Raw genomic sequence first — 24,615 nt, 5'->3', positions numbered from 1 at the left:
AAAGCTAAACAAGATCTCAAACAGAGGCCCTGGTCCTCTCCCCGCTGATGAGACTGTGCCATACTGGTGGTTACACTTTGAGTATTTATTACCTAATGAGCTGCCTTGCATGTAATACCCTCCCCCTGATGGAGTAATTATTACTACAATTTAATAGCAATAAGTGTGCTACCATTCAGTCACATTTCATTCACTCAATATGCAATTACATCACAGCTCACAGGTATGTATTTGTACATTAATGACTTTGGGTTTTGAGGGTACAATGAATTAGAAGATTTAATCTACAGCTTAAATCTTAGAATCTTTTCTTTTTCTTTTTAGGGCTGCACCCACAGTATATACAGGTTCTAAGGCTAGGGGTTGAATTGGAGCTGTAGCCACTGGCCTACGCCACAGCCACAGCAACGCCAGATCCTTAACCCACTGAGCAAGACCAGGGATTGAACCTGGGTCCTCATGGATACTAGTCAGATTCATTTCCGCTGAGCCACAACAGGAACTCCCAGTATTTAGAATCTTAATGAAGAGGTCAGAATATATAACATTGGTGAAATGTAAAACAACCAATTTATACAAGTACAAGATAAAACTGCTTCAAATGCACTTTATGAAGAAAAGGGTTTGTAATCCATCCATTGAAAAAAATAGTGCATAATATAAATCTCCATCCCAGAGTCTCCTGTAAATGAATGATCAAAATAAGAAGAGGTCAATGAAAGAATAATTCTTATCGGAAATGAGATTTAAAATCTGAGTCTCAAGAGAAAAGCTGCACATGAATTGCTGAGCTGGAGGGAAGACTATCTTAGATGAAAAATACAGCAGAGCGAGCTTGAGAACCAGAGGCAAAACACTGGCCCTGGGCCAGGGTTACTGCCCCAGAATTCTGTAGAACCAGTGTCAGTTTGCTAGGCCAACCTCCTACCATAAACAGAAAATCCCCCTATAACCTATAGGGTCAGATTGCTTGAGAGACCCCTTGAGGAAAGGCAAAAACTCTCTTTTACACAATATGTCCTTTTTGCTCATTTTCAAAGGTGGAGTAAAGAAGAACCCTGTCCTTTCATCCCCCCAGAAATGGTCTGACAGGTGTGTCTGGGGATCACACAGGCTCCCGCCTCTCCCACAGTCCATCTCACAGCCCAGCTTTTCACACTTAGGACGCTGGAGACCCCACCCTTCCAAACTAGCCAGTTACAAGGCCAGCAGGAAATCCTCCCCAATCTCCCAGGGCAATCTGCTTATGATGAGCCCGTGATTAACCTTATTAACATATGTGTTTACCACCAACATCATTAGCAGTCAGGCAGACATTACTCAGAACCATTAAAAACAAGAACAACTGTTAGCCTGTTCAGGCATCATGCTTGCCTCGCTGTGGGCCTTCAGGAGCAGTTAGTCAGTCATCTTAGTCACAGGCTAAATACACCCTGGAAATAAGACACACATTCAGAGCCCTGGTCCTTGGGTACCTGAAGGATTATGCTCTAGGGCCAGCTCTCCGAGGATTGCAGCCCAGGGAGTGTAAAGACACGTGCTGGACATTCCTCCAGGCAGGAATTCCTCACTGGTGCCCACCTAGGAGGAGAAAAAAAAATATAGCACTTCTAGAAACCTAAGCAGCAGAGCTCTGCACTGGGACAATCAAAATAGCAATTCCCTGCCCCTCAGCTGCCTCTCAGAAACTAATTAATGCTATGGCTGTGACTTGCTAATTATTTTTAATATCACCACCTCCAGAGGTCCCACTGGAGGCCTATCACCTCCTCAAAGTCTTTCCTGCCCCGAGTAGCCCCCTCCCTCCCTCTCCTGGGAAGGGCAGTTTCATTGAGCGTCAGTCACAATTGAGAACCTGTGTCCTCCCAAATTAGTTCAAAGTGTTGATCTCAACCCCAAGAGCTGAGGGTCAATTACATGAGCAGAGGAGTCATAGCTTGTAGCAGGACTGACCACAGGGGTTTTCCACCAGGGGTTCAAAGATTCCCAAGGGGAGGGGGAAAAGATAGAATTTAAGTCTGTGAATTTGGCTGGGTAAAGTACTATGTATTTGCTTTTAACCTCTGACTGAAAATCAGTATACCCACTGATTTCGCATGCAGGCAGTCACCCACGGCAGTGCTGGCCTTACCCATCACTTTGTCCCCATAGAAATCAGAGGCATTTCCATATCACATTTCATTTAGTGCCAGTGTCTTGAAATATCATGTATACTCATCATTCATTCAAAATTACAGAACTTATTAGACTACCAACAAAAATGTTTTATTTAATGTGTTTATTATGAAGTGCATAACATTGATTTATTACGAGTTTAATCAGTATGCTGATAGCTATAGTTCCATCTCATTCTCATTGATTGTCTTTGTAATCCTATTTTATTTTATTTATTTTATTTTATTTTATTTTATTTATTTATTTATTTTTTGTCTTTTTGCCTTTTCTAGGGCTGCTCCCGCAGCATATGGAAGTTCCCAGGCTAGGGGTCTAATTGGAGCTACAGCTGCCGGCCTACACCAGAGCCACAGCAACACGGGATCCGAGCCATGTCTGCAACCTACACCACAGCTCACGGCAACACCGGATCCTTAACCCACTGAGCAAGGCCAGGGATTGAACCCGAACCTCATGGTTCCTAGTCAGATTCATTAACCACTGTGCCACGACGGGAACTCCTTATTTTAAACACTCATTTAAAATAATCTGAGAAGGCGTTCTGGATTTCACTATACTTCCAAAGGTGTTCAGGACTCTTGAAAAACTTAAAAACCTTCAATTCAGACACATAGCAAGTGCTTAAGTCTTTGTTTATTAATTTTTCTTAAAAAGCATGTAATAATTCTTGATTTTCCATATATGTTTATGGTTGTGCACCTTTCCTCCTAGCCTTCAGCTTAAAGCCGAGGAGTTAACATTCAGCTGATTCATGAATGGCCCTGCTTTGTTTGTTCTGAACGTTGCAGGTTCTTATTTTCTATCACTGTCCCTTCTACAAGCAATACCCCTTCCTGTGGCCTGGAAAGAAGATCCCAGCACCCTGGGCCAATACCACGAGTGTGCACAAGCTCATCCTCTTCTTGGAGACCACGCTGAGCGAGCGCGCCCCCCGAGGCTCCTTCCACGTGTCTCAAGCGATCCTCACACCCAGAGTGAAGACCATCGCCCGAGGCCTGGTCGGCGGCCTCAAGAACACTCTGGTGCACAGGTAAGGATTGCCTCCCATCCCAGGGATTCTCTTCTGAATAAACAGCAGTAAAACTGTATCCTTTGAAGATGTAAAATAATAAAACAAAACCCTCAAACACTGATATTTGAAAAAGGTATGCCCTTGATGTGGCTTGCACTTACTGTGGCCAAAGGATCTCTGAATACTCTGTGAAAATGTACATATGATACGATACCATAAACCCTCTGAATTTTGAGAGGCAGAGCAGTCCTAGCCACCCTGAGTCCATTCACATCTGGCTTGGGGTCCCCTCATGTTCTTGCCCCTGCCCTCTAAGCCAGCCCACACACTTGCTCTTTTAGGAAGCATTATTTAAGACTGCTGTGCTGGGTGCTAGGAGTTCAGAGATGGCCCTTTTGGGATACAGAGATAGGAAGAATGCCACCCACCATGGCAGAGCTTCAGATACTTTGTCAGAGCAGAATCGATCCTGACTGACTGTACAGTTAGGCTCCAGAAATGTTGTATTAGACGATGCTCTTTATCTTGGACACCAATAAATAACAGGTGTTGTCAAGAAAAAAGATGGCTGGTATATATCTCCATGGATGTGGGTGAGCCTATGTATATCTATAAAGGGAATGTTATAAATATGTTTGGGTAGTAGGACATCCCTTGCAAACCAAGCCAAGAAATAATATGTTTGGGTAACAGGGATGTTTATGAGAATCTCTTTTGTTCCTGAGTTCTAGGTGCTGAGCACTAGAGTTCGGATAATGAAAGATTCAGCCAAAAAAAAAAAAAAAAAAAAACATGTCCCTGAGTTTGGGTAGCATGACTTCAGATAACAGGAGTTCACTTGGCAGGAGTTTAGATAACAAACTTAGAGCTCCTGATTTTGTTGGCCACGAGCAGAACCAGAAACCCCTTTTTCCGGAGTTCCCGTCGTGGCGCAGTGGTTAACGAATCCGACTAGGAACCATGAGGTTGCGGGTTCGGTCCCTGCCCTTGCTCAGCGGGTTAACGATCCGGCGTTGCCGTGAGCTGTGGTGTAGGTTGCAGACGCGGCTCGGATCCCACGTTGCTGTGGCTCTGGCGTAGGCCGGTGGCTACAGCTCCGATTGGACCCCTAGCCTGGGAACCTCCATATGCCACGGGAGCGGCCCAAGAAATAGCAACAACAACAACAGCAGCAAAAAGACAAAAAGACAAAAGACAAAAAAAAAAAAGAAACCCCTTTTTCCATGTGGCTCCACTAAGTCTTAACTGAATTACCTGTGCTTAACTTGGAAAAGAGAATTTCATAAACCAAGACCAGAATTATGAACTTTTGTGTTAATAATATATGCTTATATAGCCAATACCATTTTCCTCATGCCTTTGGTTAATTTGTGGATTATGAGTATTTATTTATCTATATTTATTCAACAATGAATAGGAGCTAGGTCCAAGGACACAAGATGAATAATATAGCTTCTGCTCCCATGCAGCTCACAATCTATCAGGAAATGCAAACATGTAATTCTATATAGATAGCACTGTGAAAATGCCTTAATAAGGTCTGTGCAGAGAGCTGTACTTATAATGAAGAGTGAGTCTTTAAAAATAGGGATACATTATATCTGTATACTGTACTCTGAATAGAGTACCCTCTTGCAGATGATTTCATCAGATTCTTAAATTAAGCCAGCCTTTAGGAGGGCACTTTGTCTAGAGCATGTCCTCATTCCCACTTCAGATGGGTCAGAGAGGTTAAGTGACATGGACCCACATAGCTGGTAAGAGTCAGTATAATGTCTCAGCTGTGGACTTCTGATGGCTGGACAGTTGGCCCTTTCAGTGTTCAACACCCACTTGGATATAGCCCATTCAGTGCCTTGTTCCTTTCCGCTCCATTGGCCTGTAATTGTCCCACTAGTACCTGAATCTGGTCCGCAGTTACTGGTTACAACTCTGAATCCATAAAGTCACAATGCTTTTCATACATGTGAATTCCTGGAACTTCATTCTGGCTGCAGATGAAGCAGGAGGCTCTTGTACTCAGTGGTAATGACGGTGCATGCGTCTAAGGCCAAGGTGTCCTAGCACAACAGAGCCCTAACCCACTGGCAGTCTCTGAGATTGGAAGGACACTGGGGCATCTCGCCCCCTGCTGGTCACAAGAATATTGCAGCGATGCATCAGCATTCTTAGCCCTCTGAATCAACAGCTTTGGTCAAGCAGGACATGTAGCTGTCACTTCCTCTGGGCTACTGAAAAAGCATATGGAAGAACTGGTTGCCACAGGGCTTTCCCCTGACAGCCAACAGCCAGAGGGTCTGTTGTAAGGCACATAGGGTGCTGTCAAACTGGTCCTGGACCCAGTTATCAGCTTGACTGAGAGGAGAAGACAAGGCATATTTCCCTACAAATGTAGTGTCAATTTTCTCAGCAGAGCATTAACCCCTCCTCCTTCCCTCCAGCTCTTAGGTTAACCTCAGAGTTGAGACTTGGTTTGCTTTGGTTCATCACTCTAAAAGGATGCCATGAAAAATATAGACATTCTTATGTCTGTTTCATTAAGATCTTCGCTTGAGGTTTTGTCTTGCTCTTTCTTTTGGAACATATTCCTCTGTCCCCTCATTATGCTCGACTCTGTCAGCTGCCTCCCAAGTCTTGAAGGAGTGGCCTTCTGTCAGAGATGTCCCGAGGGCCCAGAAGCACAGTCCCCTCTTGGCTACCAGAGCTCAGGGCTTAAGGGGTATCCCCTGAGTGGGCTTCATGCACCTGCCTACTATGGCCCAGGGATAAAACATAGCCCTTCTGATTGAAATGCTACCGTAGTTTTGCCTAGATTCTGCGAAACTTTACACTCCCAATGACATCAATGAAGGCAAATTTTACCTAAGCCTGAGGGCACAGCAGCATGGGACTATAGAAGGGGACACGGACTGAAATCAGAGGCCCAGAGTTCCCATTGTGGTGCAGCAGAAACAAATCTGACTAGCATCCGTAAGGATAAGGGTTCAATCCCTGACCTCGCTCAGTGGGTCAGGGATCTGGCATTTCCGTGATCTGTGGTATAGGTCACAGATGCAGCTCGGATCCTGCGTTGCTGCAGCATAGGCTGGCAGCTATAGCTCTGATTTGACCCCTAGCCCGGGAACTTCCATATGCTGCAGGTTTGCCACCCCATCCCCCAGAAAAGAAATCAGAGGTTCAGGATTGAAGCCTGACCTGGTTTCTGTTATGGACTGAATTATGTTCTCTGAAAATTCATATGCTGAAGCCCTAACCCTAGTACCTCAGGATGTGGCAGTATCTGGAGATAAGGCCTTTAAAGAGGTGGTTCAGTTAAAATAGGACCATTGGGCTGGGCCCTTATCCAATCTGACTGGTACCTTCATAAGAAGAGGAAATTAGGATGCCCAGAGACCCCAGGGATGTTGTGCACAGTGAAGACCCTATGAGGACACAGGGGGTATGGAGCGGCCAACTGCAGGCCAAGGACAGAGACGCCCAGACAAACCAAACCTTCCAACACCTCGATTTTGGACTTGGGGCCTCCAGAGCTGTGAGGAAATAAACTTCTGTTATTTGAGCCACCCAGTCTTTGGCGCTTTCTTACAGCAGCCCTGGAAAACTAATACAACAACAGGCTGCCTTTGACAAGTTTCCTGAGGTCTCTGAGCTGGGGTTTTCTCATCCATTAAACGGGGTTAATAATACCGCACAAGACTGTGGAGTCTTAACATGAAAGTGCCTAACACAGTGCCTGGCACAAAACAGCCATGCCATCCCAGCCCCTCAGAGGACCTTCCCTGCTCTCTGTGGACCTCGATTCTAAGGGGCAGTGGAGTTTCTGAGCCCCTGCCCTGCAGCCCCTCGGATTAAATGCCTCAGGGCTCCGAGCTCTCCTCTGGGTAAAGGCCAGGAGTTAAGAAAATAAAGTGGCTCCTCCTCCCAGTGGGTTCAGCATTTCCATGTCTTTGTATGCAGTCCTGGTTATTTGATGCTGGCCCTCCAGAGGGCTGACGCGTGAACCCGAAGCTGACGCAGAGCTCTTTGTCACGGAGAGGAGACCGCAGGTGTCCTTCCACATCCCTCTGTCGCCTCTGGGGATCTGGACCAAACCTTTCATTCTCATTTCCCCGTGATGACCAGAAGGTGGTGCCTGCATCTCATCCTTAAACACAGGCTAGCTTCAGGCTCCGTGCTGACCAAGTGGCCTTCTTGTGGACCCCTCTGGGTCCCAGCTCTCTGTCGCCAAGGAAGGGTTGTATTTGTGACCCTTCACTCTCAGGTCACAGCATTTTGTCACCTAAGCAGCAAGATGTGACCACTTTAGGAAAGTTTCTTACCTCCACCCCCAAATCTCTCTGCCATTTATGATTCCTTTTCTGGTGCTCAACACTTACGTAGTACTTATTACATCCCAGGCCCTCTTCTGAGCACTTTACACATATTACTTTATTTAACTCCCCCCACATTTATATGAAGTATTATTATTATTCCCACTTTATAGGGGGAGAGACTGAGGCACAGAGAAAGTGAATAAGTTATGGTTAAATCAGGGGCGTTATGAAGTCTTCAAGAGTCCTTGTTAAAAATGGAAGTACCCCTGGGACAATGGCCTGTTAAGTCTTGATCAGCTCTGAGTATAAAAAAAGCAAATTGAGTTATGAGATATATTTTAGCCGATCCATGATGGATTGTAGAGTCTGAGCGAGGGGCAGGACTGATGGGAGTTGTCATAACAAAAAAGAGAAAGACAGGAGTTCCCGTCGTGGCGCAGTGGTTAACGAATCCGACTAGGAACCATGAGGTTGCGGGTTCAGTCCCTGCCCTTGCTCAGTGGGCGTTGCCGTGAGCTGTGGTGTAGGTTGCAGACGCGGCTCGGATCCCGCGTTGCTGTGGCTCTGGTGTAGGCTGGCGGCTACAGCTCCGATTGGACCCCTAGCCTGGGAATCTCCACATGCCGCGGGAGCGGCCCAAGAAATAGCAAAAAAAAAGACCAAAAAAAAAAAGAGAGAGAGAGAGAAAGACAGAATGCCACAATGTTTTGACCAAGTTGTCCAGGAAAAGACTGAGATGTCGAGAGGTACACTCAAAGGAGGGAGGGCAGCTTCGGAGGAAGAAGGAGAGGAGAGGATGCCAACCAAAGGCAGTGTTACCAAAAGAAGAGAAAGTTCACTGGGAACTATGTCTGGTCACTTGTGATGGAGCATAATAATGTGAGAAAAAAGAATGTGTACGTGTATGTGTGACTGGGTCACCTTGCTGTGCAGTAAAAAGTTGGGAGAACACTATAAATCAGCTATAAAGGAAAAAATAAAAATCATTAAAAAAAAGAAGAGAAAGTTGTACAATGGAACAACCTCTTTGGGAACTATCTGGAAGTTTCTTATTAAACCAAATGTAAACCTAACATATAATAAAACAATTTCACTCTTTCATGTTTACCCAAAGTAAATGTCCACAAAAAATACTTACATGAGGGTGACGATAACAGCTTTATTTATAATATCCAAAAACTGGAAACAGCTCTTTTATCCTTCAGTAGGAAAATGGATAAATTATAGTATATTCGGACAATGGACTACCATCCAGTGACTGAAAAAAAAAAAAATTGCCGATGCAATGCAACAACATGGATGAATTTCCAAACCATAATGCCGAAAGAGCCTCATACAGAAGAACACATGAACACATTGTATGGCTTATGTGTAGTTCTAGAACAGGTTAATTTAATCTGTGGTTTAAAAACAACAACAACAACAAAAAAAACAGTGTAATTATTGCCTCTGGGAGGATGGGGCAGGGATTGATGGGGAAGATGGATGAAGGAATTTTCTCAGGTGCTGGTAATGTCTCATACACTGAGATGAGTACGAGTTTTATATATATATTTATACACACACACACATATATACACACATTTGTCAAAATGCAACTGGTGTACACTTAAGATTTTTGCATTTTGCTGGGTATAACCTTTATGTCAAAAGAAAAGCAAGTTAAATACTGAACCCTAGTTAATGATCTTTGTACTGAGCTATTTGAGGGTAATGTGTATAGACGTTTGCAGTTAGAATGTCAAAAATATAAGATGGATTGATGGACAGATATGAGGTAAGCAAGTGGAGTAAAATGTTAGTGGTAGAATCTAGATGGTGGATATACTTATGGTAGGTTTCTTTCGGTGTTTGCGATATGTTTCAAAATTTTCATGATAAAAAAAATTCACGGTAAAAAACAACAACAACATTAAAGAACCCACCAATAATTAGGCTCTTCATCTTAGTTTTTCAAGGTCCTGTTGACATGGCATTTTCTTGTGACTGAGGCAAAGAATTTCCTTTTCTAGCACAGAAACCCCGAAAGTACAATCTCCTAGTGGAATAGACATCACTTTGTACCTGAAAGAGATTTAAACTAAAACGGACCAATTTAGCAGAAATTGACAGAACACTGTAAATCAACTATACTTTAATTTAAAAATTACAAAAAGAAAATAAAAAGGAAAAAATAAAATTAAATGGACAAATCTGGGGGGAAGGGGTTCATGCCTCTGTTGACACACTTTTGTTACATTAACAAAAATGTTTTTGTCTTCCTGTTTCTGTTTTCTAAATGCTCCTTTGTTTTCTTTCCCCAACACGCTCCTTTGTAGGAATCTTCCTGCCATCCTGGACTGGGTGAAAACTCAGAAGCCTGGAGCCATGGGTGTCAATATCATCACATCTGACTTTGTGGACCTGGTGGACTTTGCCACGACTGTCATTGAATTGAATGACCTCCTACAGGAGGACAGAGCTTTGGCTAAATGCTGATTTTTTATTTAACTTAATATTGAATTTGTTGATCCAGGCTAGGGTTCTGAAGGGTTTCCTGTAAAGTTGGCCCCCAGGCAGTGATGCTGAAGTGAGTAAGAGGAGGGAACATTCTTTTTTTTCCTTCCTTACAGGGCCCTTTGGATAAAATCACAGAGCTTTTAATTGCATTTTTCCCACATGAGACTTTTTAAAAACTCAAGTCCAAGGGAAGAAAGCGTGTTTCATGGGATCAAGGTCAGGCTCTTCCCAATGGCATATGATGTTGAATGTAATATGGAAATGGTGTCTCCAAGTTCCATTGGGCTATTGAGTGGCCCGTTGTCTTCCAGGATGCTGTATTTGAGCCAGAGAGAAGACTAAAGCAGGAGGTCACTCCTGCTCAAAAGGATGGTTTATGGCAGGTGTCGACTGCCCTGTGTGGCAGCTCTGTCACCAGCCTGGAGCTCTGAGGGCAGAGAGGTCAAGAACCAGTTTTTCCTAGGCGTGCTGAGCGTCAGCACTTCTTCCCTGAGAGTAAGATGTATTTGTCACCAAGGTATTACAGCCACGGGTTGTTCTCAGTGCTTATGCTTGGTAACTGGACCCCTTCATTCTTTAGATAAACAGTGCGTATTGTCCTCGGTATCAGGAAAGTGTTTCCCAGTTTTAAAACACTGATTCCTCTCTTTCGGCCCCTACTTAAAAGTGAAAGGAGCAGTGATGGGACATCTTTTTCAGCCTGGGGCCCACCAGAGATAGACACGCATGTCTGTTGCATGACAGATTTCTTTGATTTAATTCTGTAGCTTTCCCCCAGATAGCTGCTAGGCAAGCGGCTGCATCGTTCTGGCAAAGTCCTCTGTGGATGGGACCTTGAAGCCAGATCTGGGAATGGCATTTCATTGTTGCTGCCTAGGACTCAAGTCTGCCTCGTGGGACACAATACTAAGCGAAGGCGCCTTGTCGGTGACACCGTGGAGGCAGACACAGGACGCGTGGGAAAGTGCAATGGATTTCAGGAGGCGGCTCCAAGCGGGTTTGGAGCCGTTCTGTAACTCCTTGAAAACAAGACTACCTCGGGGACACTGAGGATGACGGCGTGTCATCAAGCAAGAAATTCCCAGTGTGTTGGAATATTTCCAGTTCGTATCTTGATTGTTCTAGTTTCTGCAGGTTGTTTTGAGCCGACTAATCACCACTGCAGGAGGGCTTGGAAACTCAAGCGGGGATTTTTTTTAGTATTATTATTATAAGAGGTGCTTATCCATAAAAAGCCCTCTTGTGTTGTTTTATTTATTTATTTATTCATCTATTTATTTTATAGATTAAGTATCTCCAGTGCTTCTTACCTCAAGAGCACTCACAAAAGAGCTTCCTGAACTTTTCTCACCCAGGCCAGATGCTGCCACGGTCCTGCTCCGGTCAACAGGACCATGCATCTCAGGACCGTGAGTGACCTCTGACCCTGCCGCTGTGGACGGCCCGGTTCCCTCAGTCGTGGCGGGGGCCAGAATTCACACATGGGTGTGGTCCAGACCAGCGAAGCCACCACCAGGCTACCGCACTGAAACAGAAGACGAGATGGGTCATGAAGAGCTCTCATTTCTTGAGGGAACCTTTCAGAAGAAGGATGAAAAAGAAGGAGCCAGAAAGAAAACTGGGCATCTATGTGCATGCACTCTGCAGAACTCTCTGAGAAGCCCCCAGGAGGTGTTAGCTTCTGGCTTCTTAAAGCGGAAGAACATGGAATCCCATCCGTATGCGCATTTAGACAGGTGGTCAGTCCACCTCCCGGTAGCTTTCCACTCCCATCCTCCGATGCTTATGGCTGGACCTTGCATGTTGCCTGCAGAGGGGTGTGTCCTGTCTGAGCTGCTCAGAGCACACGCACACCCCCAGGGCTAAGTCTTCCAGCCTTTACTTAGCTTCAAGTAATTAAAGCCCTGACCTTTAGCTTCCACAGCTTGAAGAGGTCACAACACAGATGCCTCTGGGGAAATATGATTTAATTTTTCCTTTCCTTGCATTTGACTCCCTTTCCAGAGAGATTGCTAGGGTTTTATTGTCAAATTTTTAGGGCCTTCTCTGGAAAGGAGAGAGAAAGCCAGTACCCTCACTTTCTCAATTTTTCCTTCAATTCTGATATTAAAGTCCCGTGGCAAGCTCTGAAATTCCCTGGCCTACCCTCAGGGTTTCATTTTTTGGTTGTCTTGTTTCATTTTGGTCTTGATTTGAATACTTGATCAATTGTTAGGGACTAGATCATTTCACCCCCTTCCAATCCTTCATTACTTGGCAAAGAGATAAGGAGGCAAGAGGAGAGCTCTTCTGCTCTGTTTTATTTGAGCCTCAGCTTTGTCCAGGTGTTTGGTGCTATGAGGCCAGGTGTGTCTACCCAGGATGTCAATGACACCCAAGGGCTGCTGACTGTTTCGTGAAATGTTTACTTGATTTTCTCCTTTAGTTTTAAAATGTCTAGCTGCACTTCACTTGGGTTGCAACATTTAAGTGCACCTCAGCATTTGCATGACAAAGAAGCACAGAAAAATGGTACCAAGGTTGCATGTGTGGCATCTTGCTCTATGTGGAGTCTGCAGACCCTCACTCCTTTTTTGCAGCTTTGGGTCACCAGCCTGGCTCCCATGTTGAAATTTTGTGCAGGAGTTCTGGGAGATAGGAGGAGGATCTTTTACAGTTCACTCTTGATAAATACCCTTGCGTTGGCAGAATACTCTGCCGCAGGACCGTGCTGCTTAGCATATTGTAAAGGATGTGTGTGTTCTGCTCCTCGACCTCAGGCCAAGCAGAAGATGCGGTGATGGGACAGAGGGAAAAGAGACTTTAGGTCTATGACTCATTCTGCAACTGCCAACAATAAAAAATGGTGACCCAATCATACCACTTATGCTCCCAAGTTCTGGGGAACTTTCAGATCAAACGTGGCTATCATATTTGCTCAGAATTAAGTTCAAGATCAGCTGAAAAGCTACTTGATTGAGCAAAGAGGAGTTTAGTTTCACAGGATTTGGGGCCATGTTTATTCTGAAATGTAGACTGAGGTTTTCATGGGCCCTCTGAACCACTTCCCACATGGCCACACTTCCATGGCTTTGTGGCAAGGAGACAGTCACAGGCTACAGTCAAGAGTAGAGCAGTGTTTAAAGGCTTGAACTTTGAGCCCTTTAGAGGTACTCCTGTGGTTTTGTGGGTATAGAATATATCTTAGTTTTGGAGACAGAGGTCAAGATGGAAGGGAGAGAAATGATTGAGGATTAAATTTTAAATTAATGGCAGATCTAAGAGGGTTATGTCAAAAATATTATATATTTTCCATATTGGACTCCATGGTAATTAAGTTTAATTATTTTCCTTAGGGCTGAGTCCAGACCCCCGAATTCTTAAGAACAGTTAAGCCACAGCCCAAACCCAGTATTTTATGTAAACTCAAAGGGAAGCACAAGATCTGACCCCAGGTAATGCTCACTCTTAAGAATCCTACTTCTTCTAACATGACCTTATATTTACATCAGAAAGTTTATCTTTCTGTTCAAGAAGACAATGAAGTGGAGCATTCTGGGATTAAATAATGTTTTGTGATGTGTCAGGTTTTTATACTTTTGTTTTTTCCTGAATCTTACCGTAAAAAAGTGCTGCCCACAGAGACGTGATTACATACAACCCAGCTAGGAGGCTTAGTGCTAAACTGAAGGTGGAGAAGCAGAAGAGACTGACTGAGATTGAACTGCATCTTTTCCTAGGAGGCAAAAGTACTACACAAACTCAGGCCATCTTGCAGAGCTAGTTCAGGCCACAGCTGAAGTTCTGGTAATGCTCTTCATTGGCTGATTGCAGATTTTTCTGGTAGGTTCTGGGAAACATCATAAGCTGAGGGCTAATGATCTAGGCACAGCCGTGAGACTTGCCTCCCTTTGCAGAGCAAATCTATGATCCTGTGCTACATCTGCCTTGGTTTGTTCATATGGAATAAAGATGATGTCTGCAGTTTTGCAAATCACAGTTGAATAGCTCCCCCAAAATATCAGGTCCCTAATAATTAAGCTAAATGCTGAGAGGGCACACAGTTGCTCAGAGGGTACACAGTTGTGGTAACCTTCCTCATGTGGCATCTGTAGAGAAATGCTCCTTGGACTAATTTCTCAAGAGACTGGCTTAGGGTGACAGACCCAGCCCATCAGTGGCACCTCTCATGATTTGTCAAATGAGGTGAACAGGGCTGAAAGAAATATCTGAGCTCGTGAGATGAGCTTTCCCCACTACATGCTGAGTAATGTTATGCCAGAAGGAAGTGAACAGAAATTGATAACATGTCCAAGCTGACAAGAAGTTGATTTTGCATGGGACATGGCTGAGGCCCTAAGTCCCACTACCTTCCATGTGCATCTCTGCCCTCTGCCTCAGATCGCTTCCTCGTTTTTTGCTGCCAGAGCTTCGTTGCTCACAGATGTTGCCTTGGGACACACAGGAGTTGGGTGATAAGCGATTTAGCTGGAAACTTTACCCTTCATTCCAAATGATACTGAACAGATTTTTACTGCTTCTAGATCCACTATATCCTTATCCCTGGCTTCTAGCTTTCTGCTAGAAATAGTGATACTAATAGCACCGTTATCACTGAATTGGCCCTAAACCAGAAGAGTGCAGAACAAAATGCTATTGATTTTGTCTTAGACCCTGTGCAAGTATTCTAAGATAACTCTTTCTATCCTGCAGTAGATATAGCATTCTAGCCTTTTCTCCAACAAAACTTGTTCTTAGGGCTTTTCAAACTAGTTTCTAAGCCACATAGTTTGGATAAAATATTTTCCTTTTCTTAATCGGGAATTCTTTCCCACTGAGTGCCCCCATCAATTATCTGGAGGCATTTTCCATCTCTTCCCCTCCCATCTCTTTCATGAAATATTCCTCTTCCTCTTGCCTCCTGGCCATCCTTAGTCATCAGCTGAACACTGTTAATCACAGGATGCTGGTAAAACTTAACAATGAAAAGCACATGCATTCAATGGTGTGCAAATGCACTCTTATCGCAGTGGGTTTTGCACCTTACTCTCCTCAGATGCATTATTCTGCACCCCTACTCCCACCCCATCACTAGAACTTTATCTGCTTGGAGCCCAGAAATGGGGGCCAGTACTTCATCCAAATAGTTGGGGCTTGCTCACAAGCCTTGAGCCCAGTGAGAAGCACAGCACTTTGAAAAATCAAATAGGCCTTCCATAGCTTTGTATATTTGCAGTTTTACATTTGTTATTAGTTTATAGCACTAATAACACATCAGTCATAAATAGGTAGTATCAATACGATAAATCTTAGAACATATTCTAGAAAAGCAGTACCTTGCTGCTATTATCCTTACTAATTTGTACCCTAATAAGTATTACATACAGACCGTGTATGCATTATTTGTATTGTGTATATGCCAACTGTAATACTTGGCCTCACTGATTAGCGATTAGAAAATACAGAGATTGTCATAGTGAAAATAAGTCTTGGTCAGTTCAGATGATAATGTGAATCTAGTAAATGCTCTATTAGATATTCTATTTTGTCCTCTATGCTTGTTTTATATGACAATGCATGCTGTTTGCTAAGTTAAAAAAAATAATAAATTATACCAATTTTAAGATTCAAGTGAAAAATTTGCACATATGCTGCTAAACACTCTGATATGTATTTTGTGGAATAATTATCTTATTCAATATTCATATGCATTTCATGTGGCTTTTTTTCCCCTTGGAAATAATCATTCAAATATGTCTCTCTCCTTTTCTCTTGTAACCTGGATTAAACTGCTTAATTCAACCTAAAACATTGTAAAGCCAGATTACCTCATTTTAACTGTGAAAAAAGTTTAGTAGCTATGATGACATGATGTCATTTCTTGTATTTGATTTGAACTACCTAAACAGGCTTAAACTTAATAATAAACATAAAATTTGACAGGCACTTTTCCTTTGTCTGTATGCCCATTGTATTATTGACTCCCTTCTAACTTTATTTCAAAAAGTTACAGGTGCAGCGTCAATAAACTGCCTTGTTACAGTATATTGGATAAAGACCCAGCCTTTTCTAGCACATCCTGGAATTAGCTGCACATGCCTTCAAGTCCCAAGATGAGCCATGAATGAAGTGTACACAGTCTTGTCCCCCATCTTTTCCCAAGCTTCACCTCAGCGCTCCAGCTGTTACTACCAGGCTTGGCTCGGTCTTCCAGACAGTCATGTTCTCATCTGACCACCACCTCTGAGAGGTTTCCAAAAGGCCAGAAATAGAACAATGCAGAGATTATGTATCTGTGCATATGAAGAAAAAATAGAAGTGGGCCTACAGTTTGTTTTCATTTTTTGCTTTTTAGGGCTGCACCCGCAACATATGGAAATTCGCAGGCTAGGGGTTGAATCAGAGCTACAGCTGCCAGCCCACACCACAGCCACAGCAACGTGGGATCTGTGCCTCGTCTGTGACCTATACCACAGCTCATGGCAGCACCAGATCCCTGACCCACTGAGCGAAGCCAGGGATTGAACCCACATCCTCATGTATACTAGTCGGACTTGTTTCCGCTGTGCCACGACGGGAACTCCCTGGGCTTACACTTTCTGTTGGCAGTGAAGATTTCGATATTTTCCTCATTCCTAATTCTTTGGAATAGAGTTATCTGAGTCTGCTGAGTTTTAGTGAATTTCTCCTTTTGACCGATTCCCTACAAAAGTAATGAGCTGAGGTGAAAGTCCTGTTTATGAATTTAGCAGAGATCAAATTAATTCTAAGTAATTATTCATTTTATAGAGTTGAATGTTAGAACAGGTAATTAAGGGTAATTATATCTCTATTCAAGTTATCATAGCAATTGAAGAATACAGTCATGGTCTGAACTTTCTCCCTGTGTTTTCAGTTATTGTTTAGTAAATCCACCCTACTGCCTTCTGGTTGGCTTTCATAAGTACCATTTCAAATCATTCCCATTTGGTTTTAATATAAAATGACCTGATGTAGACAGGGCTGGGTCCAACATAAGAGAAGCAGGTATAACCTGCCAGGTGAAACTGCAATGATTCCACTGGCCTAACTCCAATTTCTGAACATACTCTTGGGTTGAAAAATTGTCCCTATGACGATGGAGCTGTTACATTATACATGAACTCTCTAATATCAAATCACAACTGATATTTATGGTATTACAACTGAGTTATAAACATTCTACTTAACACAGAAATGAGCACAGTCATTTCAGAGATGCACAGACCTGGGTATCCATCCCAACTTAATCACAGCCCTGGCCATGTGATCTCAGGCAAACCAATATCTCTAATGACATAGGATATATAACTATGAAGGCTTATCAAGAAGTCCAAATAAGAAAATATATGGAGAGCATCTAGCACAGAGCCTGGCACATAGTAAACGCTCAAGAGTAACTATTACCCTTTATACGAGGGTGGGGACTCTGCACCCACCTCCTCCAAAGAGCCCCCGACACAGTCTCTTCTACACGATCGACTGCTGACCCTTGTGTCTATTGTAAATCATTTAAGGGAAACCAACTAGTAAGAGAGAAAGCAGATTCATTCAGTGAAAGACAATTGTACAATCACTGGACCAAATAAGCATTGCTCAGAGGGTTGGAGTCACACCACTGGTGACTGGCAAAATAATGTGACATGGAAGGTGGCCACATCCTAATAACATTAATATCATGAATCACTTAACAATTCTGATTAGTTGAGGGGAAAGTCTCAGCTTAGTAATAAAAATCTCTCTGATCCTTGTTTATTCTGCAAGACCAAAAAAGATAAGAGTATCTAGCATATGTTAAATATCATTTTGTTTATATCATATTTATTTTGTAGTTACCTTCTCTTTGAGAAAGTGATCAGGGTGTTTCAACACTGATCTACAATTTCCTTTCAAAATAGATTGGCATTTTTAAAAGATTTCACTGTGCAGACTTTGGAAAACAGACTTGTGGTTGCCAAGGGGGAGGAGGAGGGAGTGGGATGGACTGTGGTTTGGGGTTAGTAGATGCAAACTATTACATTTAGAATGAGTAGCCAGTGAGGGGTCCTACTGTGTAGCACAAGGAGCTATATCAAATCTCCTGGGATAGACCATGATGGAAGATAATAATAAGAAAAAAATGTAAAAGAGTTTGCTCTGACGATACTACAGGAATGACCCAAGTTTATGATCATTTCCAGGCTGAAAAAAACTGCAACTGATTGTACCACCCTTTTGCTGAGAATTGGGTTTGGCTGGGCTGTTTTTGAACATCTTTACTAAATAAATAAACATATAGATAAATTTCTATTTGAGATAGGAATCACCTCTTTTCTTTTCATAAGGGAACTTTCTTTGCGTTTCTGCAGAAGTCCAAGCTCAGACCCTCCCCTCTCCATGTTAGCCACAGGCAGTATTAACTGAGAGAGAGGTTCTGCAGTCCCTCAGTCCCCTGAACTGCTGTGCTGGGTTAGCATGCCATGCATAGAGCAATCCCCATTTCTCCAACTTGGAAAGTGATTCCTTTTCTGTGACTTCCTGAGGATGGGATGCCTACACGTCCTGGATTTTTGCTGTTATTCCCCCTGCCAAAGGAATTCTTCTTGATCAGCAATATGTCCTTTGTTTACCTCTCTGCAAATCTGCTCACCAGGACTAAAGGAGTGTTATTATCTTTAAGACTTGAAGCCTTTCATTCTCAGAAAGGGTGGAGGGTTACAAGGGAGGGACAGTGGCCAAAGCTCGTGTGCCTCAAACCTCACCCAGGATGGCCTGGACCAGCGCCAGGAAAAGAGAAGTGCTGGTCTGACCAGAGTGTTTGCACAGCTGGGCAGTGTTTGGGGAGCACATGGGTAGGGAAGGGGGACACAGAAGTGTCAGCCTCTGTCCGGTAGCATCATGTGATTGAGAGAAGCCTTAGGCTAGCAGATGGCTTTAATCTATGGGGACTGGGGTCTAAAGAATAGGATTGATCCTGTGGAGAAAGGCCCTAAGAAGCAGAGCTCTTGTTGCAAAAGGAGGCCACTGAAAGCTCTTCTTTGTTTAACCTGAGAGCGTCTCTGCTTTTTGACCTAAAGACTCTCCTGCCTTGATTCCCCAGTGGGTGTTTTCTCTATCAGGACCCAGAAGGTTTCATTTCTAGGACTTTGTGAAGTGCAAGACATCAGATCATCTTTTACAAAACTGTTCCCCACCAGCAACCTGATAGGTGCAGAACTAATGCCACATATTATGGTAGAGATGGGGGGGGGGGTGCTTGGTGATCTGCTTTCATGGGGCCGGAATGCCGTGAAATGACACACAAAATTTTAGATGTCTGTGCATTTTTTACGGGTAGAGGATCCATGGTTTTCCTCAAAGAATCTATGATCCTAAAAAATTATACCCCATCACCTTTCGAGTGCTTGTGAGAATGAAGTACCATTTAAATGTTGTTAAGCAAGCAGAGATGGCTAATTTCATCTAACACTAGAAAGCCATTGTCGAGGCAAGAACATAAAATGGGAAAAAGAAAGTCTATTCAGCAAGCATTGCTGGGAAACCTGGACAGCTGCATGCAAAGCAATGAAACTAGAACACACCCTCACACCATGCACCAAAATAAACTCAAAATGGCTGAAAGACTTAAATATACGACAGGACACCATCAAACTCCTGGAAGAAAACATAGGCAAAACACTCTCTGACATCAACATCATGAATATTTTCTCAGGTCAGTCTCCCAAAGCAATAGAAATTAGAGCAAAAATAAACCCATGGGACCTCATCAAACTGAAAAGCTTTTGCACAGCAAAGGAAACCCAAAAGAAAACAAAAAGACAACTTACAGAATGGGAGAAAACAGTTTCAAATGATGCAACTGACAAGGGCTTAATCTCTAGAATATATAAACAACTTATACAACCCAACAGCAAAAAAACCAATCAATCAATGGAAAAATGGGCAAAAGACCTGAATAGACATTTCTCCAAAGATATACAGATGGCCAACAAACACATGAAAAAATGCTCAACATCGCTGATTATAAGAGAAATGCAAATCAAAACTACCATGAGATACCACCTCACACCAGTCAGAATGGCCATCATTAATAAATCCACAAATAACAAGTGCTGGAGGGGGTGTGGAGAAAAGGGAACCCTCCTGCACTGCTGGTGGGAATGTCAACTGGTACAGCCACTATGGAGAACAGTTTGGAGATACCTTAGAAATCTATACATAGAACTTCCATATGACCCCGCAATACCACTCTTGGGCATCTATCCGGACAAAACTCTACTTAAAAGAGACACATGCACCCGCATGTTCATTGCAGCACTATTCACAATAGCCAGGACATGGAAACAACCCAAATGTCCATCGACAGATGATTGGATTCGGAAGAGGTGGTATATATACACAATGGACTACTACTCAGCCATAAAAAAGAATGACATAATGCCATTTGCAGCAACATGGATGGAGCTAGAGAATCTCATACTGAATGAAATGAGTCAGAAAGACAAAGACAAATACCATATGATATCACTTATAACTGGAATCTAATATCCAGCACAAATGAACATCTCCTCAGAAAAGAAAATCATGGACTTGGAGAAGAGACTTGTGGCTGCCTGATGGGAGGGGGAGGGAGTGGGAGGGATCGGGAGCTTGGGCTTATCAGACACAACTTAGAATAGATTTACAAGGAGATCCTGCTGAATAGCATTGAGAACTTTGTCTAGATACTCATGTTGCAACAGAAGAAAGGGTGGGGGAAAAACTGTAATTGTAATGTATACATGTAAGGATAACCTGACCCCCTTGCTGTACAGTGGGAAAGTAAAAAAAAATTATAAAAAAAAAAAGAAAGCCATTGTCCTTCCTTTGAAAGGGAAAAAAAAAAAAAAAGCTAAATGAAGACTCAAGTGTTCGTTCACTATAGGTGTTCAGGTGTTCTCTTTCAAGATGCAGGATTGGATAGGACAAGGTAAAAAGAAACAGACTAAGTCAAGTCCAAAGGATGCTAAGGGATCGTTAGATAGGCCCTAGCAAGAGAGTGTGAGAAAGCCAGAGAAAGCACTGGTGGGCATGGAGGGATGGCCAAGGAACAGGCATAGATCTGAGCATCATTTCAGAGGCAGATGGGTACAGTGGAGAGGCAATCAGGAAAGTGAAGGGGCCAGAAGTCATGTCACATGAGAAAGTGGGAATGCTGAGTTTAGAAAAGATTGAGAGGAGTTACAGTCGTGGTGCCGTGGAAACGAATCCAACTAGAAACCATAAGGTTGCGGGTTGGATCCCTGGCCTCTCTCAGTGAGTTAAGGATCTGGCATTGCCATGACCTGTGATGTAGGCTCGGATCTGGTGTTGCTATGGCTCTGGTGTAGGCCGGCAGCTACAGCTCCAATTAGACCCCTAGCCTGGGAACCTCCATATGCCACAGGCGCAACCCTAAAAGGACAAAAAGACAAACAAAAAAAAAAGAAGATTGAGAAAGTTGACAGGAATATTTATGACTAAGATATTTAGAATCTAGAATCTTATGACTTTAAGAGTTCCCACTGTGGCTCAGCAGTATCGAACCTGACTAGTATCCATGAGGAAGCAGGTTCAATCCTTGGCCCCACTCAGTGAGTTAAGGATCCGGTGTTGCCGTGAGCTGTGGTGTAGATTGCAGGCATGACTTGGATCCTGTGTTGCAGTGTCTGTGGTGTAGGCTGGCAGCTGCAGCTCTGATTCAACCCCTGGCCTGGAAACTTCCATTTGCTGTAGGTGTGGCCGTAAAAAGACAAAAAAAAAAAAAAAAAAAAGGAATCTTATAACTTTACATGTGAAAGGGATGGAAGAACATTTGTCCCAGTGCTTTTTCTCTCTTTTTTTTTTTTCTGTTGTTGTTGTTGTTGTTGAGTTCATTTTTTTTATTACTCAAATGAATCTATAACATCTGTAGTTGTATAATGATCATAACAATCTGATTTCACAGGATTCCCATCCCACAGCCCACACACATCCCCCCACCCCCCAAACTGTCTCCTCTGGAGACCATAAGTTTTTCAATATCTTTGAGTCAGCATCTGTTCTGCAAAGAAGTTCAGTCTGTCCTTTTTTCAGATTCCACATGTCAGTGAAAGCATTTGATGTTGGTGTCTCATTGTATGGAAGCCATACAATGTCCCAGTGCTTTTGTTTCACAGGAGAGACAACAAAACCAGAAAACTGCTTGGCCTAAGGCAGAGCTGGCACTAGGATCCTCTGAGTCCCTTTCCATTATTTCCAGTGATCTCCCTGAGGGCCCAATGTGCAGGAGAGAACTAGAACTCACTAGCTTCCATTCTAAGAAGGTAGATCATGGACGAATAAAAAGCATTCACATATAGAAGGGGATGCTATGTGAGCTACTGAGCGCACCATCGTGTATTTCTGGAGAGAGTATGTATTAGTTTCTTACTGCTATTATAAAAAACAAATCACTACAAACTCTGTGGGTTACCACAACACAAATTTATTACCTTTCAAGCTTGGAGCCAGAAGTCTAAAATAGGCCAGCAGGTATATGTTCCTTCTGGAGGGTCTAGAGGAGAATCCATCCCCTTGCCTTTTAGTTTTCAGAAGCCACCTTCTTGCATCTCCAAAGGCAGCAATGCAGCATCTTCTGTCTTCTTCTGACTCTGTCATCACATCTTTGACTCCAACCTCTTGTGATGACCCTTGTGATACATTGGTCCCACCTGGATAATCCAGGATCATTTCCCATCTCAAAATCCTGAACTTGCTCAAATCCTCAAGGTCTCACTTACCAGACAAGGTGGCAAATTCACAGGGTTAGGGCCTGTGCATCCCGGGCTCTCACTAAGCCTAGCATCAAGTGTATCACCAAAGGAGCACTGACACTAGTACTGGTTTTAGGGCAGGCCTGAGTTCCAATCCTGGCTTCAGCACCAATTCATTACCAGATCATTACCGCTTTGAGCCTCATCCCCTCATCCACAAAAAGAATGAAATCTCAAGGTTATTATTATGAGGATTTGGGTGACATATATAAAATGCCTGAGGCATAGTGCCCACTCAGTAAATAGCAGCCATATTTGTTCAAGGAATTCCTAAGTGATTCTTACCAGACAGGAATTCAAAAGAAGACAGTCCAGGAGTTCCTGTCATGGCGCAGTGGTTAACAAATCCGACTAGGACCCATGAGGTTGCGGGTTCGGTCCCTGCCCTTGCTCAGTGGGTTAAAGATCTGGAGTTGCCATGAGCTGTGGTGTAGGTTGCAGACGCGGCTCGGATCCTGCGTTGCTGTGGCTCTGGCGTAGGCCGGTGGCTATGGCCCTAGCCTGGGAACCTCCATATGCCGCAGGAGCGGCCCAAGAAAAGGCAAAAAAGACAAAAAAAAAAAAAAAAAAGGAAGACAGTCCATTATTAAATTCCATAAGATTAATAAAGTGACCTCCTAATTCCCTTCTGAGATCACTAAAACAAAAAGGAATGAAATGAAACGGGATATTCTCATCTACTTCACAGGTCAGTTGCAAGGTAATTGCTTTTCCGGGTCATCGAGAGCTAACAGACCAACAGACCCTCTTTTTGGTCCCCAGCAGTCCGGCTACCTGACTATGTTACCAAGATCTATGGCTGGGTTTGAGCAGGACTAAGAGCCCAACCTGGTGTGTAATGATTGGCCAGACCAGGCGGCTGAGACCAGCACAGGCTCCCGCCTTCCCATTTGTCAACATACCTGGCTGCAAGCAAGTGGCTGCCCGTGACCCCTGTCTGCAGGGGCCAGAGAGATCAGGAAAGGAAACAGAGGGAAACGTCTCAATTTCAGGGTGGAGGAGAAGTAGAAGCCTGTGTTGATGCTTCTTCCAAACATCCCAGAATCTTCAACAAGGGTGAGAACAGTGGCAGGCCACCCCTGCTGATTCAGGAAGGAAGCTGAAGGAAGAATCCAGATTGAGAAGCTGCAATCAAGGTGAGTGATCTGTCTGGTCCCAGGTCCTAGTCTTGAGATCACAGAGGGAGCCCTTGGCCCAGCCTTGTAGCCCATGCGTCTGCAGAAGGAGGTGTGGTAGATGTGGGTATGTGTGGGGGAAATCCAGTTATTCGTCCACCGGTGTGTTCTGGAAATTGGGCTATGTTTATCTTCCATTGTTTCTCTTCTTTGAAAATTGTTGTCCCTCTACATATTTCAAAAAGTTTTTTTAAAAATCTTGCATTATAAGAAATCCGATTTGTGATTTATTGAAATTCTTCCACGGCCATGGCTCAGGAAAAGTGGCTTTGTTCCAGAATTTTTCTTGCAAGAATTCTTTTCACTCTCCAGATATACCAGAGAGGACAGTTTGCCTATAATTCTGAGGAACACGCTGTCCATGCAGAGGGCTGTCAACCTCAAATGACAGGCTCTCCCTCAAAGCCATGTGCACTTTTTCTGCTTTGGAACCTAGGGAGTTAAAAGTCTTGAAATTTCTGGAGCAGAATCAAGCCTGTTTACCTAAGCTTATCACCCTGGGGGAGCAGGTCAATCATTTACTGACGCAAAGCTGTTCCTACATTTGACAGGGAACCATTAAAGCCCTTGCCTGACTGAGTGTTTCTAAAGAATAGACACAAGGTAACGTAGAAGACATCTTTTTCTGAAGCTCTAGCTCCTATTTTCTCCAG

The 24,615-nt window shown here is 43.5% G+C and overlaps 2 protein-coding genes across 2 annotated transcripts in view; both read left to right on the top strand.

The window, feature by feature from the left end:
- PLCXD2 (phosphatidylinositol specific phospholipase C X domain containing 2) overlaps positions 1–15,911 on the top strand; it is a 54,055-nt gene extending 38,144 nt beyond the window's left edge. Inside the window, exons 3-4 of the mRNA XM_003358819.4 lie at positions 2,964–3,205; positions 9,819–15,911. Coding sequence (XP_003358867.1) covers positions 2,964–3,205; positions 9,819–9,978 — 402 coding nt within the window. The 3' untranslated portion in view covers positions 9,979–15,911. The remainder of the gene's footprint in view (positions 1–2,963; positions 3,206–9,818) is intronic.
- Positions 23,680–24,615, top strand: part of PHLDB2 (pleckstrin homology like domain family B member 2) — a 247,524-nt gene continuing 246,588 nt past the window's right edge. The window contains 1 exon segment of the mRNA XM_021070391.1: positions 23,680–23,923. The gene's annotated coding sequence lies outside the window, so the exon portion shown is untranslated.

Source organism: Sus scrofa, chromosome 13, assembly GCF_000003025.6.
Source record: "Sus scrofa isolate TJ Tabasco breed Duroc chromosome 13, Sscrofa11.1, whole genome shotgun sequence".
NCBI lineage: Eukaryota > Metazoa > Chordata > Mammalia > Artiodactyla > Suidae > Sus > Sus scrofa.
This window is presented reverse-complemented; position numbering and strand designations above follow the sequence as displayed.